Here is a 17,629-nt window from a genome sequence, read left to right as displayed (position 1 = left end):
GACATAGACATGTAATGTAATATCAGACATTAATGTAAAGTGATATGTCTTACATGTGGCACATCTGGACATTTAACATTCAAAAACATTGTCAGCAAAGCAGAAAATACGTCTGGTGTCAAGATGTGAAGTTATTTACACACTAACTCTAAGTAACATTTTCTTGTAAATAAGACTGTTCACACTTATAAAAAGAATCAATTGTAAGTTTTGCTGAGTTTATCTCTGCCTGAAGTGGGAGACTGAGATGATGACGAGCAGGTTGAGAACCACAGTGAACATGGAGATAAAAAACAGCAAATACATGAGGACAGCATCAGACTGACTGATCTTTGCTTTCCTGCAGGAGGCATTGAGGAGTTGTGGAAAGCAGAGCTCTGGTCTGTTCTGATCCTCCATCCTCAGAGAGAGGAGGAGGAGAAGCTGCAGCCCTGACAGCTTCTGACTAAAACTCTGTCAGACAACTTTTATCAATTTATCAGTTTCTCTCTCTCTCTCTCTCTCTCTCTCGGTGCTTGATGGTGTTTGTGTAATTTAATGTTTCTTTGGGGTTTGGGGGTTGTTTTTTATGTGGGTATTTGGTAAGATGGCAACTTGAGAGACAATGTAAACTATAAGCAATAAATTAAAATAGCAAATTGGACATGGCTTCTTCTACATGTCCTATAGAGGTCGAATGCTGGTGATTAACAATCATGTGTGTGCCCCCCAATTAGGTTTAATTAGCTCAGATCCAATTCAATTCAATTCAATGCCAATTCACAACAAAGTCATCTCATGGCACTTTACAGAATAAAGTCCAGACTACAATAAGTATGTAGAGGCAACCTAACTAATCCCCTCTGATCAAGCCCTAGACAACAGTGGATAGGTAAAAATTATTCACTTTTTCTGGGATCGCTTAAACTGTATTTTAAAGAGTGTTATCTTTATCCAGAGAAAATGGAATAGAAGGCCTTATCCACCTTGCCAGTGGAACAGCCACCTTCAGGTAACAGGTGACCCAGATGCACTTGCAAGGACCATTGGATGTGGTATAAGATAAGATTTTATCTTACTCATCGCTCGAATATAATATATTGCTAGGGAAATTATTCAGTAATGTTGCACAGAGCGTATGTTATACAAGCTATATATTGCAGAAGCATATGTCACAGCTTATGTATTTGTAGCTCTGCACAACGTCCACGTTCTCTCGATTGATGTGAATGGGATTATAGACGGGCTTCAGGTTGCTGGAGTCTAGGATCATCTCCATTGTCTTGGTTGCATTAAGGATCAGGTTGCTGTCCCAGCTCCAGCTCATCAAGTTGCTCACCTCTGCTTTGTAGACTGACTGATTGTTGTTGGTCATCCTGCCTACAATGATGGTGTTGTCTGCAAACTTAAAAGATTATGTTCATCTCATTTGAGGGTCTTCAGTCAAATGTATACAGGGAGAAGAGGAGGGGGCTCAAAACACAACCCTCAAAGCTCTTGTGTTCAGTGTGATGGCGGAAACATGCTTCCCCACATGCAGTCTATGATCTGCTGGTGAGGAGGTAAAACATTCAGCTGCACAGGTGTGTGTCAAAGCCCAGTGGTTCAGTGTACTGACTAGGATATATGGGGAAATGGTGTTGAAGACAGAGCTATAATCAATGAATAGCATCCGCAGATATGTGTCCCACTGCTCCATGTGTGTCAGAGCAGTGTGGAGTGTCTTGATAACCGTCTGCTTTTGTATTGGAATAATTGTGGCAGACATGGGGCACACTGGTATGATGGCCTGCTCCAGCAAGGTGTTGTACAGGTCGGTGATTACTGCTGTCAGCTCCCCTGCGCAGTGTTTCAGGACACATCCTCGGATTCTATCTGGGCCAGTGGAAGCTCCTCAGGGAGATATGAGCTTGCCTGTGTGTTAGGATGGTGTTGTTTCCCATATAGTCGGTGTTGGGTCTGATGCACTGCCACATGTGTCAGGAGTCTGAGTTGTTGAAGTGCTCCTCGCTTCCCATAGCAGCGATTTGGGACTAGAGGAAAATCCTTTGTTCTTCTGAGGAATCCCTTGCATTTACCAATGAGTATAGGTACAATGTTTTAACTGCATATGGTGTAATTTCGCATTTAGCTGGATTTACAATACATACATTTTAACTACGTTACATGTACACGATGCATTTCCAGATATCTTGATAAGTTAGGACTGGTTGCTGCTTTGTTTTTAACTGATTCAAAATTTTGGGCTGGGCTACCATTTTATCAGGGTGTAGAAACGAGAGCAATGACAGCTGGAGAGTCTTGTAGGAAAACAATGCTAAATTTCAGACCTTGTACTCAGCTGAGTGCAAGTCTTCTACGAGAATCTAAGGAATGACAGAAGAAGTTTTTGACCTATCAAACAAATACTGCAACAAGAGTCATAACTGGAGAGGATTCAACAAGCCACGAGTGAGATAGGGACTCTGTGGACACTTCAGCAGAAAGAAGCTACAGGCATTCAGAAACAACTGCATCAAATTAAAAATGTCTGAAATATGCACCTGAGTATAGGTTGGTTTACTATTTACATGTTTACATGAACTAGGTAAAATCTAAACAATATGGTCAAGACAGGGAGCAGAAAAAAAGCTAGGACTGTAAACGCAATGGAGGACCCTCAGAGAAAAAGAAGGTGCAGGTCATAGAATATACCTCAACTTTGGAAGTTAAAAAAGGTTTTGTTTTAGGAATGTTTATAATATTATTTGTCTTACTTTTGTTTTGTGTGTAGGATTGTTTGGGGAGAATGGATTGCTCAATAATTCTCCACTAGGGGATAGAGATGACTATGCTTTAGTCAGAGAAAATTGCCTTCAAGAAACACACAGGAGCTATATAGAATATGCTAATTTAAATTAAATGGGCTTCATTTTTAGTCTTGTATTCTGCAGTTTAGATTTGCAGGCAAAACAGTTACAGCTGTATGATGGGATTGTTACGCATGTTACACTGCGGGGAAAAAGCACTGATATAACGCAAGAAATTGGAAAGACAGGAGTGAAATTGAAATACACACACGCACGCACGCACACACACACACACACACACATATATATATATATATATATATATATATATATATATATATATATATATATATATATATATAAAGATGAGGAAAGTAAAGGCACAAGCGGTGCTCATAGTAATAGGAACACTGGTGGCTGTGACCCTCAAACTAGGAGATTCCAGGAACAATATTTGAGATATGTGTAGAGAAGTGTGCAGCTCTAGGGACAGCTAAGATACTGCGCAGGATCCTCAAGCTCTCAGGCCTCTGGTAGAGGACCAAAGCTTGAAGGAAGGAAGAAAACTGCCCCCCAAAAAGGGGCAAGTCTATACAATGCAGGTTCAAAAGGGACTTAAAACTTGGGGACTTACTTGAAACAGAGGAACTAAACGAGACAAATCAGCCAAAATATTAGCAACAAATAGAAAATGCATTAGTTAAAAATGAGAACTGAGAATCCAGAAACAAAACAGAAGACAAAATAGACAAAATTCATAAGTGTTTTGTCAGGATGCAGTGTCCGGATGCTGGATTTGGGGTGAAACCATCTGTGTATTTTAAAGAACTTAAAGGCCTCTAGTTCTTTTGGCCAAGTAAAACAGGGATGTGTATGTGTTAATCATTTCCCATTCAGCTTCCTTCTCAAGACTTCTGCTTTATTCTCTGTAGGTACTTGGCAGTTGCTTCTTTCCTTGCGGCCTCTTCATGGTTCCTATTTGCCTATAGGATCCCAAGGTCCTTTTAGCTGTCCTTAACGTCTGCTATGTTCCCTTTTGGTGGTGCAGTCTTATTAGTTCAGAATACCTTTGCCCTCTTCATTACCATATGACAACATTTTATCCAGTCCGGATGATTTTTCCGATTTCCTGTCTTTATATCCTGGTGGTATAGACCACTGAGTTAATGTCTTATACACTCCTGGCATACAGCTTGATGTCATCCATGTAGAGGAACTGGCTTATGGTTTCTCCATTCCTTAGTCGGTATTGGTAACCACCCTTGGTGATGATCTGGCTGAGGGGTCTCAGGCCTATGCATTACACCAACAGGGACAAAACATCTCCTTGGTAAATACAGCACTTGATGTTGCAATTGGCTTAAAGTTTGCCTCTAGTGTTGTTCCAGATCCCCCACTTGATGTGGAACAACAGCCTTGATGAAGGCTCTTAAGAGTCCTGTTGATGTGGTATAGCATTCTAAGATCCATGTGTGGGGCATTGAGTCGTAGGCTTTCTTGTTATCAATTCAGGCAGGTTGGTATTTCTGGTCTTGCAGTCTGCAATCAGTGATTGCTTTATCTACCAGTAACTGGTGCTTTGCTCCTCTGGTGTTACTACCATTTCCTTTATGTGCCTGCTTATCCACCCCCCTTCTTGGGGTGCTTCAGGATCAGGACTGTCAGGCCTTCAGTTAACCTTTCATGGTGGGTTCCATCCATTAGTATTTGGTTCATTTGTCCTGCTAAATGTGCCCATGGAGTGAAGTTACCTTCTACCCTGCCACTGAGAGTACGTTTTGGATGGTTTAGTGGAAAACATTCTCTTGGCTTCAACTACTTTGGTGTTTCTCTTTCAACAGGGTAGTCAGGTGTCTGAGCCTTTGTTTGGCAGTCAGTCAGGTATGGACACTTTAGTATAATTCTTAGGTACCCCTTTATTCATCATGCCTTTTTGCACTAGCTCACTAACTTTTCTCTGGGTTGCCTTGATTTTAGCCTTCAACATCTTTCTCCATGGAGGATATTGCTTCTTATGGCTTATGTTGAACTAATAGTCAAGCATGGATCACTGTTGCTGTGGTGTATGTGAGCTTCTTAGTCTCAGTGATAGTCATAGTATGGTTATTCACAACCTCTAGTAGGCTTTGAGGAGGCACTTCACTTATTGTTGGTAAATGGCCACAGAGGTTCCAGGTGTCAATCTTATACATGATCTTCAATATCATGTCAACTGCTCTTACATTAATGTCCAATGTCATATTGTGTGGGTATTGGTGATATCTCCCTGCAACCTGTCATCCCGGCTCGCCTTTGTTGTAGCATTAGCGTTAGATCTTGTCAATTTTTAGTTGTGAAAGCAGGTGTTTCTTGCGGATATTATAACTAGTTGTTATTTGTCTTTAATGTTGGCTATCCGAAGGTTGAATCATGTCAACTGGACTTTTTCTTTCTTGGTTAGAAATGTTTCACTACTTATCCAAGCAGCTCCTTCAGTCTGAGGGCAAGCACCAAACCTGGACAGGAGATATACTCAACTAGTAAGTACTGTTTGAAATTTGTTTGTTGGTTTCAGAGGTAGCTGAGTTTCTGTCATTTTTCTTGAGTCTGCTGATTTAGTCTGTTTGTTTTTAATAGAGTTAAGAACTGTAGGTAGAAAGTTTTGCTCTTCTGGTAAAGTGGATATTTGGTCTGTTGTTGGTGATAGTTTCAGCTTAGTAATCAACGAGCGTTCACACCTTTGACCTAAAAAAGGCACGCAAGTTAGGTTGGTTTCAACGAAGGGGCGGTTTCGGCTGTAGCCAATTAAGACCATATATAAGGCACCTGTTGGGCGACAGCCCTTGTGTTCAGCCTCCTTGTGTGAAGACCGACGGTGTAAAGACAAGCAAATCTACCTGCGCAAGTCCACCGAGCGAGGACACTAGGTAGTTTATCTCAAACTTCTTTTACTTCTGTTTCTCTACTTTGCTTCACATTAACCCTTTCTATTTCAGAAAGCCTTTTTCTTTGTTATACTATGTGTTTTCAGCAGATCCCTGTTCTCCTCCGAAGACGCAGGACATGGCGTCCTACTAGGGGACGACATGTTTCTCACCTTCGCACTCTCACCCAGACTACTTTGTCACCAGCTTCTTTTTCTCTTGCCCTGTGGAATTGCCAGTCTGCAGTGAACAAGGCCGACTTCATTCTAGGTTTTGCCACAGAACACGGCCACCCCGGCTGCGCTCTCCGCCAATTTTTCATTCTCTCACACACCTCGCTCATCAGGCCGGGGGCGTGGGACTAGACTTCTGATCAATGACACCTGGAAATTTTCCTCTTCTCTGGAATATCATGCCGTTAGGATCACCGCACCGATTGCAGTCCAGGTGTTTGTGATATATCGACCACCGGGCCAGCTGGGGAACTTCTGCGATGAACTGGATATGTTGCTGTCCCACTTCCCGGAAGATGGCACTCCTCTCATCGTCATGGGAGACCTGAACATTCACCTGGACAAACCACATGCGGCTGATGTGTTTGCTCCTCTAAACACATTTGACCTGAGTCTGGTCTCCACTCCTCCGACCCACAAAGCTTGCAACAACCTCGACCTCATCCTCACCCGGAACTGCACCACAGACAACATCTTGGTCACTCCTCTGCATGTATCGGATCATTTCTTCATTCAACTCACAGTCTTTATCCATAGACCTTTGCAATCTCCCCCCACACTTAACATTCCGGCGCAACCTCAGGTCTCTCAACCCGGATCGATTCTCCTCGCTGGTCTCCGCAACTCTGCCCCCAACACAGGACCTCTCACTCTGCGATGCAGATGCAGCCACAGACAGCCTTTGCAATACACTTTCTTCATGTCTGGATTGTCTTTATCCCATGTCTTCGAGACCCGCTCGTCTCTCACCTTCTAATCCGTGGCTCACTGACGGGATCCGTGAACACGCACCACGCTCCGGAGTGCTGAGCGGAAGTGGCGCAAATCCAAGACTCCATCTGCCCTTGTGGAGTATCAGAATCTGCTTGGACCTTTTTCTCACAGTGTCACCAGGGCAAAGATCAATTACTACCAGGAGAAGCTCAGCAACACCTCGGACACCAGAAAGCTGTTCTCCACTTTCAAATCACTCATCTACCCACCTTCACCTCCGCCATCTACCTCTCTCACTGCTGACAACTTAGCCGACTTTTTTACCAACAAGGTGGCAGCCATCAGCTCACAGTTCTCTCCTCCAGATGATGACATCCGTCTAACCTCTTCCAACACTGCATTGCTCTCATCATTTGCAATTCTGACTGAGGATGACGTATCCACCCTACTCCTCTCTAATCATCCGACCACCTGCACTCTGGATCCAATCCCTTCCACTCTTCTTCAGGCAGCTGCTCCTGATCTAATGCCAGCTATTACATAAATCATCAACACATCTCTCAAAACAGGGACTTTTCCAACCTCATTCAAGCAGGCCTTTTTTACCCCACTGCTCAAGAAGCCTTCTCTTGATCCCTCTGTAGTGGAGAACTACAGACCTGTCTCCCTTCTTCCTTTTCTGGCCAAGACAATGGAACGAGCAGTCTTCAACCAACTCTCAGACTTCCTTTCCAAGAACAACCTCCTCGATGTCAACCAGTCTGGCTTCAAGAGGGGTCACTCCACAGAAACGGCACTCCTGACTGTTATATTCGATAATATATTCGAGATAATATATTCGAGCTGCAAAAGCCACAGGTCAATCATCTGTCTTAATTCTACTTGATCTATCATCAGCCTTTGACACTGTGAACCATCAGATCCTCTTGTCTACACTCTCTGACTTGGGCATCTCTGGATCAGCTCTGGACTGGCTTTGTTCTTACCTATCGGGACGAACCTTCAATGTATCCTGGCGGGGGCATCTTTCTCACTCTTATAGCCTCTCTACCGGTGTGCCGCGGGGCTCAGTTCTTGGTCCTCTCCTCTTTTCTATCTATACTTCATCCCTAGGGGCCATCATTCACTCACATGGTCTTTCCTATCACTGCTACGCTGACACACAGCTCTTCCTGTCCTTTCCACTGGACGACTCCACTGTCTCATCGCGCATTTCTGCCTGTTTCTCAGACATCTCAGCCTGGATGAGTGAGAGACACCGTCAGCTCAACCTCTCCAAGACCGAAGTCCTTGTCTTCCCAGCCAGACCTTCGACACAACACGACATCAGCATCAACATTGGAGCTACAGTGATTGTCCCCACTAAATCGGCCAAAAATCTGGGGGTCATCATCGATGAACAACTGAGCTTCAAAGACCACATCTCCTCAGTCTCTAGGGCTTGCAGATTTGCTCTCTACAACATCAGGAAGATATGACTGTACATCACGGAATATACAACCCTAACCCTAACCCATTGTACAGGCGCTGGTCACATGTCGTCTTGAATACTGCAATGCTTTGTTGATGGAGTTACCAGTCTTAGCATTACAATCCTTCCCGCCCGCTGCGATCTGACAACGAACGACGTCTGGTGGTCCCAGCACCGCACCAAAGACACCAAGCAAAACTGTTTATCGCAATGATTCCACGAAGGTGGAACGAGCTACCAAACTCTGCACGCTCAGCTGAATCTCTCCCAATATTCAAAAAACTGCTGAAAACAGAACTCTTCCACGTCTTCCTATGCACTTAAATCTCTTAAAAAAATTAAAAAATAAATTCTTTCTCGCACTTGCATCTCGTGAACTGTGAACACTTTCTGATAGGACTTTGCTTTGATGTTTTCTCCTTGACTTAGATTTTTGCTGCCTTGTACCTCACTTGTAAGTCGCTTTGGATAAAAGCGTCTGCTAAATGACTAAATGTAAATGTAAGTGGGCTAGGGGACCCAGTTATATCCTATAAAGTAGGCATTTTCTTCCACCTGGCCTGAAAAGGCTCATTAGCAGGAGAATAAGGTAGGTGAGAAGAGGGCGGAGTCATAGGGATGTCATTTTTACAACTCTAAACACCCTTAATCCTGCTTTTCATTGCTCAGGTCAGCTTCTCTTGCAATGTGATCCTCTGGGCTTGTTTTTCTATTCCGAGAAAGCTCAGATTAATAAAGTGACTTCTGACACTTTGTGTGAAACATCAGACCTAAGACAGCCACTAACGTACTTATTAAGCAGTGCTCTGCTGGAAGCTTGAGACATGGCCATATTGAGAACAAGTGAATAATTAATGGCGGTTGAATTTCATAAATAGTGCAGTCTCTTTGTACATACATGTCACGTACATGTATGATTCTAAATTACAGATGTTGGATCCCCCTATGTGTTTATATGTTAATCCCATTGCATTATACTTATGGTATACAATGAACCACAAGAAAGAACAGGACACAAATGACCACAGGAGTCCAATCCTGTAGTGCTGATAATCATGCTTTATTAAATCAATAATTAGAGAAAAACTCATGGAGGCTGCGAAAATATTCAATGCTATAACTCTTAACATCAATCAAACCAAAGAGCAGGGTGACACAAGACCATGCTTCTTTTGTTGGTATCAGCTGCGGTGCATCTGATTGGCAGTTCCCTGCTTGACTGACAGGTAGACTAAAAACTAACACACAAACACACACTCCAGACCTCCAAGAGACAGCTCTGCCTCTGCAAACAAGCACAGGATGGACTCTTGTATAATGTGATTGGCCAGGTTGATGGTACAATTAGGGAGCCCGAGCAAGTGGTCGTTTGCCAAAAGCAGAGCACAAAACAAAACAAAAAATCACCTGTGCTCAGGGAGTGCAGGCCGCTTGCACTATGAGCATGTCATCAAAATGGCGTTATGACATAATCAGTCAGAACGCGAGGTCTTTTTGTCCTGCTTACATGAGGGTAAATGCAAACAGGACTCAGGATCTCACAATCTTGTTACGATGCAACAGCACTACTCTCACTCTCCAGCAGTGCATTCATAGTTTGTCTCTGATTGAGCTAACATCAACAGGGAGCCTCTCTACCTGTTGAGGCAATCTTAAGACATCAACTTATCGTTGAGGCACAGAGTTTAGTTTCTAAGTTTAACAGGGTATTCGTTCCTAATGAAACTTTCTCCTGTTAAACCAAATTTAGTTTCATTTTGTTTCAGTTATTATTGTCATAAATAACAATGCATACATTTCCCATAACCGTTAACTTCGGCTATATACATTATGTACATGTCACAGAAAAATGGATCAAAAATCCTAAGTCATAGTAATCCAATATGGCACATGTTACATCTTTAGACTTTAGTCTAGTTTGGCATAAATTAATGTCAAGATTGGTACAAAAATAGTTCATATTTACAAGAACAGAAACCAGATCTTTATCAAGTAAGATTACTTTACTTAAAATAAAAACGCATGGAAGTAGGGAAAAGGGGAAGATAGGAATTTTTTTTTTTACACTGATCGAATGCTAATGTGAACAGTTGCTGTGTCAGATCCAAGCTCGTTGGACAGTTTCAGGGTGTAGGTTCCAGCATCTTCTTCCTTCACCCCAGTGATGATGAGGGTGGTCAGGTCCTCTGTCGTGTCTATGTGGAAGCGTCCACCAGCAGTCACCTCAACAGTTCTCCCTCCGTGAGACCATTCAATATGTTTTGCATCCCCAGAGAAGGCACAGGCAACTGTCAGGACTTTGCCTGGTTCAATACTGATGTCCTCTGGAAGAGCCTCAATCCTGGGAGCAGAACCTGAAAACCAGACATGTTACACATAATTTCATTTTTTATAAACTAAACTATTATTATATTATAGAGAGAGTTGGAAAAGAAGAACTGCAAAAGTACAGGTCTGCTAAATGATGGTGCTTTCCCCAAAAGTTTAGAATTTAGAGGTTTATATTTCAGTAAAGGGACCCAGAAATTGTTGACTAAATGTGTATGCGGGGAGGCAATGCCAGAGCTTCCTTTAATATTACTGAAATTCAACAGATTTGTTTTCTTACTTACCAACAGCTCTACATAAGGATCCCTCCATGTGGGGGGTCATCTCTGTGAGGCTGCTGGAGCTCATGGCATATGTCTCAGATGCCATGGAGGACATGCTGGACATGGACATGGTCTCAAACTTCATCTCAGCTGCCATGCTGCCGAAGGAGCTGGACTCCATTGTGGATGACATCATTGCCTGTTGGGCAGAGGATGAGAAGGAGGACGACTCCTCTATTGTGTGCACTTCTTTTTTCATCATCATCGATGAGCTAATGGATGATGATGTCTCCTTGAGAGTCATCATCGTTGAGCCTATTGAAGACAAAGATAAAGGACAAATACATAAATCTTATTAGATAGGCTTTGTCATTATTTTAATTTGTGTGAAATTGGTCTGAATTTTCTTGGATTCTTAAGGAAGGAGCTCACCTTTAAGTGCCAATTGCTGTTCACGGTAGGCTGTAATGTTCATGCGAATAGACTGGAACACCTGTCCTGTGAAGGAGAAGGAGGACTTGGATACTCCTCCCTCCGATCTCATCTCACAGGTGTACTCTCCCTGATCACTGTCTGCCAAATTATGAATTATTAGGCTGCAAGAGCCCCCAGAGTAGTGCATCTCAAAGTGGCTGCTTTGTAAAAGCCTCCTCCCATTGACATACCACACCACATCTCTGACACTGCTCTCACAGGCACAGGACATCCTGACTGAGCCCTCGTAGGCTTCGGCTGTTAACTGACTCAGTACCTTGGGAGGTTTTGGAGTTGGGGATTTGACAGTAGGTGGAGACACAACCCTTTTGGGGGACATACTGGGAGGAGGAGACTTCATCCTAGGGGGTGATTTGATTCCTTCAGGCTCAGGGGATTTCAAGGTCCTTGGAGATTTGATGCCTGATGGTTCTGGAGACTTGATGCCCTTTGGTGTTTTGATTCCAGCTGGTTCCGGGGACTTGACACCTTTTGGTGTTCTGATTCCAGCTGGTTCTGGAGATTTAACACCCCGAGGAGATTTTACTTCCTCAAGTTCAGGTGATTTTATTCTCTCTGAACTTGGCTTGAGTTTGGGTTCAGGAGATCTTACACTGCGTGGGGACTTAATTCCTTCGGGTTCAGGAGATTTGACACTTGGAGCTGGTGATTTTATACTGGTTGCTGGAGAGGGTGCAGGTGGCTCAGGAGACTTGACACTTGTAGGAGATTTCATTGCTGCTGGTTCTGGAGACTTCACAGATGGCTCGGGAGACTTAATACTTTGTGATTTAACAGAAGGCTCCGGGGACTTGATGCTGGTTTCTGGTGACTTTGGACTAGGGACAGAGGGTGTAACAGAAGATGCAGGTGCTCTGACTGAAGGCTCTGGAGACTTGACACTAGGAGTGGGTGACTTTACAGATGGTTCAGGGGATTTTACAGCCTTCACCTCCTCTTTTGGAGCTGGTCTACGGATGGTCAAAGTGAAATTAGCCTCCTGTCTTCCTGCTGAGTTCTCAACCACCACTGTGTAACTGCCCTCATCTGAGGAAGTCACAGAGGAGATCTCCATGCTAGATTTGTACTGTGTTATGGTGACCTGGATGCGGCGAGATGAGACAATCGACCTGCTCTCATACATCCATGTTACAGTGGGTGCAGGATCCCCATCAATATCACAAGAGAATCTGGCGGTCTCTCCCTCAGCAACTGTCACAGATTGTGGTTTAGTTAGCATTCTGGCAGGACAAGTAGGCTTCACCTTGTGGATAGAAACATCCTCAGCAACAGCAGCAGATGATTTCAGTTTAGCTTCTGATGTGGTATGTTTCCCAGTCAGAGAAAACTTGTCAGATGAGTAGGAGGAACCAGATGACAGGTACTCACTGGAGGCATACTTGATAGACGAGTCATACCTCTCTGCAGAGGAGTACCTCTCAGAGGAGGCAGCATATCTCTCACCTGTGACCGCCTCACGTGACTCGGTCAGCATAGACTTACTCTCTTCCACTTTAAAATGGGTCTGAGAAGCATAGCCAGCTTTGAAGTGGGTGGTATGATAATGGTCGATTCGGGCGATTTCAGGGACATATGCTTTGGGAGCTTCGTCATCTCTGCGGCAAGATGAGTAGGTGGTGTAGCCACCTCCTGACACCTCCAGGGTGGCATAGTCTGAAGCTTCTCCCTTTAAGTTGGAACATACACAGCGATATGTGCCACTGTCGTCTTCCTGGCAATCCAGAATAGTGATAGACAAAACACCACTCATATTTGTGAAGATATATTTCTCACTGCTTTCAGATATAGAAGCTCCATTGTGGAACCACTTGACCTCTGCTTCTGGCTTTGCTTGTATGTTCAAGGTGAATTTGGTGTTTTGGCCAATTGGTATGCGATGAGAGCGCATCCTGACAGTCACACGGGGAGCATGGTCCAGGCTGAAAGGTGCCTGGCTAACAACTTCATATTTCCTCTCAGATTTCAGTGCAGCCTTTCTGGCCTCATAGCGTGACATAATGTCAAAGCGAGCAGACCGCTCAAACCTGGAGGAGGACCGGGATGACCTCTCAACAGAGTGGATGGGGCTGGGGGAGCGGGGACGAGTCCTCTCTGGAGTTGGGGACCTCCTCTCCACAATCTCTCCCTCTGCTTCCACAGAAGGCTTGGCACGTGGTGGTCTGATTAACTCTGAGACTGGACGCATAAGCTCAATGTATGTGGGAGACAGTGACCTTCTCCTCCTCATATATTGAGAAATAGTACGTTTTTTCTTTGTCTCAGCAACCTCGACTGCCTCATACTTGATCTCCTGCCTTCTTTCTTCATGTCGTTCCTCTCTGTCATGCTTCTTAACACGGACTGGGCTTCCAGCAGGAGAGGCAGAAAAGCCAAGCTCCAACTCATCCTCCAGCATTATTTTCTCCTCCTCTGTTCTCCTCATGGAGAGGTAGTCCTCCACAGGCATCAGCAGCTCCTCATCACTAAGATCTCCTAGAGATCTCCTTCTGGATCTGAAGGATGCCTGAGATTCAGGAGAGGGTGAGCGACGTGCAGGCCTGACAGTTTCTAGATCATCCTGAGTGAGTTTTGGAATACGCCATCTTGGCCTGTATTGGTCAGTGATTCTAGGAAGGGGCATGACATAGAATTGCTCCCATCTAGAGAGTCGAATACGTCTCTGTCTCTTCTGCACAATCCTTTCCATCCTCTCTGGAATTTCATACTGGTCTCTTAGCTTTCTGTACCACTTCATGTCAGACAACGGCACAAATTGTTTGATGGCTTTGTCTTCATCCAGAACTCTTGGATCATGAACCACAGGTTCAGGGATCTCATAGGGCATGAAAATTCTCCTCTCTTCCTCCAACTTCTTGGTCTCAGATTTCGTAACTGTGATGTCAAACTCACCCTCAACATTCTTGGTGCTCACCGCAGGTTTGTACATCTCTGCAGCAAATTTGAGAGCCTCCTGGGCAGTGGGGTTGAGAGGTACATGCTCCTCAGTGGCAACAATGTGCTGAACCATCTTGTTGGTTTTTTCAATTTGTTTCTGTATGTGCATATATTTCTCCTCCTCACTCTTATACTCTCTCCTGGCATAAGTGAGGCGGTCCACTTTCAGTGTAGCCTGGCAGCTTGCAGAGCCAGCAGTGTTGGTTGCAGTAACCTTGTACACACCCGAGTCCTCGAGCAGAGTCTCTCTGATGTGTAGAACATAGTAATCAATATTCTCCTGTATGACAAAGACTTTAGGACCAAACTCTAGTGGGTGGCCATCCTTCTCCCATTTTAGAGCAGGAGTTGGGATTCCTGAGACTCTGAGCTCAAAGCGGACGCTGTGTCCCTCAATACACTCAATGTTAGCAAGGAGACGTTTGAACATGGGCCTCATTGTTTCCTCCACTACAGAATGAGTAGTTACAGTCAGACGAGCTTTACAGCTGTCTTCACCAAACTTGTTGTCGGCTATGACGCTGTATTCAGCATCGTCACTCATGTCCACATTGTGGATCATCAGCTGGTACAGACCTTTATCACTGGTAAAGGTGTACTTGTTGTCATCACCTGGGTTAATTCTCTCTCCATTCTTCAGCCATGTTACATGAGGCTCTGGATGTACGGTAATAGTGACACCGAAGCGCACATCTTCGCCAACATAGGCAGTGCAGTTGTAGAGAGGCAACGTGAACTCTGGAGGTCTTTGCAGGAGTTTAGTCCTGTCAACTCTCTTCCTCAGTTTCCTAATGGAGCGACTCATGTAGTGCTCTGTGATGCTCCTTATGGTCTCAACAAAGAGCTCTCCATAAGCACAGTCCTCTCCATCATCACTCACTACCTTACATTTGTAAACACCATCATCACTGTCTCCAATGTCTTTCACATAGATACTGGCAAAACCATTACTGTAAGTAATCTCATATTTGGGGCTTGGATGTAGCTGACGGTTACCAAAGTACCATGACACCTGTGTATTCTTGTCATAGTTGGCAATGCTACATGTAAATCTGACATAGCCACCTTCCTCAGCTGAGCCATGCATGACTGGGCCAGCTCGAAGGCCATGATACTCAGTCCCAATCTTCACTTTACCCACAGCCAATCCTCTCTGATTTTTGAAGGCACCACCATAGGCTACACGAGCTGTTGATACAATAGTGTCCATCCTCTTTACCAAAGTCTGGTAGTACCTTCTATGCCTTAGTGTCCTAATGATCTTGTTACTGACATGTTCAATTTTCATTTTTAGCCATGGATGTTCCAGAGCCTCTTGGGCTGTCATACGGAGTTTCATGTCCTTGACTAGAAGTCTGTCCACAAAGTCCATAGCCTCCAGACTGATGTCCTTAAATGCTTCATTGTCAAAGATGTAGTCACAGCTGGAGATATTCTCAATCATCTTTGTAGTGGACTCAGCTGCAAATGGATTAAGTCCACTGAGCAGAACATAGGCCATAACACCAACAGACCACATATCAGTGGCTGTTGTGACTAGATCATGGCGGTGGACCTCAGGAGCATAGTATTCTGGTGCGGAGAACATTATTCTTATGTTTTCACCTGGCACAAGCAGCCTAGCCTGACCCATTTCAATAATCTTAATATTGGTGCTTTTTCTAGTGGTGTACACAATGTTGTCGGGGTGGATATCAAAGTGACCAAAGTTGTGGCTATGCAAAAACTTGAGGGCAGAGCAGACTTGTCTCAGGTAACGGACAATCTCCTGCTCTGTAAGCTCAAAGTTGCTGGTACCAAGCCGCTCAAAGATGTCCATTCCAGAAATGAATTCAAAAATAAGAATAATCTCCTCCATGCTTTCAAAGTATTCATGCAGGTAGATGACATTCTTGTGCCTTGCTAGATTTAGTGCTTCAATTTCCCTGAGAACCAACTCACGGTCAGTTCCTCTGACTTTAATAAATTTGGCCATAAAGGTCTTCTTTGTGGCAATCTCTACACAGCGGTGGACTGTTCCAAACTGGGAGCGAGCAAGCTCCTCAGAAATGATGTATTTGGAAGAGAGCTCCTTGACTTTGTAGAATAGAGCCTCCTCCTTGGTGATCTCTCTAGATTCATCCACTTCCTCATCATAGTTCCTGATCACTGATTTGTCTTCCTTTGTGGTTATGGGCCCAGTTGGCTCAGAAGGAGGGCTCAAGCCAAACTGATTCTCGGCAATGACACGGAACTGGTACTTAGCCTTACCAAATATGTTGACAATAGTGATGCTGCAATCTGTGGTTTGTCCAACACGGATCCATCTGTCAGCAGTGGTAGGACATTTTTCGACAATGTAGCCAATAATTTCACTTCCACCATCACTGGCTGGGGGTTCCCAGGTCAAAGTGATGGAGTCTCGTGTGATGTTGCTAAGCAAAATTCCTTTTGGAGCTTCAGGTATGTCAGCCACATTTACCTCAATGGTTTGCTTGTCCATTCCAAACCTGTTCTTTGCAGTAATAATGTAGTAGCCAGTATCACTCCTCTGCACTCCCTTCAGGAACACCAGGGATGTGAAAGACCTTGTGGTGATGATTTGATGATAGTTTGAGTTGGAGAGTATCTCCTGACCCTTCTGCCAAGTGATTGCTGGCTCAGGCTTGCCAGAGATGGGTATCTTGATGGTAATATGATCACCACGGACAGCATGAACTGCTCCCATTCCTTGGAGCTCCTTGGGAAGGTGGATCTTGGCAGGAACTGAAATTAAATGAACAAACAATAAATTAGATTATATGTATTTTGATTTCTTTTATATTTGATCTACTGATAAAAAACATTTTAAGTTAATTTTAGGAGAAGTTATAAATATACAGATATTATATCATTACCTTCCACCTCCAGGTTGGCAGTTGTAGAGATGGATCCTGAGGAGTTGGTTGCTCTTACTTGGTAAACTAAGGCATCATTTTCATCTGCAGCAGTGATAACCAACTGGTAGTAGCCGCCCTTGAACTCTAGGGCTTTGATCTTGGTTCCATCTGCAAGGATCTCCTTTCCACTGCGGTACCATTTCACCACAGGTTTGGGATGTCCCACCACCTTGTCATAGGAAGATCAAGTTATTAGGGTAAACCCTTCAAGGTAGTAATTCACTTACTATATCCACTGGCAAGGAGAAGTTTAGAAACACCAAGACATTATTGTAAATTTAAACTGAAATGTAAAAAAATACACAGAAAAAATTTTGTTTATCTGCAAAAATTAAATTAGCAAGTAAGCAATCTAAAACTTTACAAAACAACCACCATTTGTTTAGTGTTACACATGAAGGCCTCGCAACTAGGTGCAACTATCTGTTTTCCAGATATCTAGTGCAATTGCTGAATTAATCATGAAAGCCCTCGCAGGAGCTAGAACATCTTGAAATACCTTGACATCCAATAAACCAAATATATGGATTTATATTTGGCTCTTCCTACAAAGGGAGAGTGGCCTGTCTTTGTCAGTGTAAATTATAACAGAAAAAAGGCCA

The 17,629-nt window shown here is 43.9% G+C and overlaps 1 protein-coding gene across 1 annotated transcript in view; it reads right to left on the bottom strand.

Moving 5' to 3' along the window:
- Window positions 1–9,128: 9,128 nt before the first annotated feature.
- Window positions 9,129–17,629, bottom strand: part of LOC137133296 (titin-like) — a 199,909-nt gene continuing 191,408 nt past the window's right edge. The window contains exons 244-247 of the mRNA XM_067516776.1: window positions 16,986–17,196; window positions 11,113–16,854; window positions 10,702–10,995; window positions 9,129–10,443 (exon numbers count right to left, since the gene is read on the bottom strand). Of these exons, the coding sequence (XP_067372877.1) occupies window positions 10,151–10,443; window positions 10,702–10,995; window positions 11,113–16,854; window positions 16,986–17,196 (6,540 nt within the window). The 3' untranslated portion in view covers window positions 9,129–10,150. The remainder of the gene's footprint in view (window positions 10,444–10,701; window positions 10,996–11,112; window positions 16,855–16,985; window positions 17,197–17,629) is intronic.

Source organism: Channa argus, chromosome 9, assembly GCF_033026475.1.
Source record: "Channa argus isolate prfri chromosome 9, Channa argus male v1.0, whole genome shotgun sequence".
Classification (NCBI taxonomy): Eukaryota; Metazoa; Chordata; class Actinopteri; order Anabantiformes; family Channidae; genus Channa; species Channa argus.
Note: the sequence above shows the minus strand (reverse complement) of the source record. Positions and strands in the feature narration are given on the sequence as shown.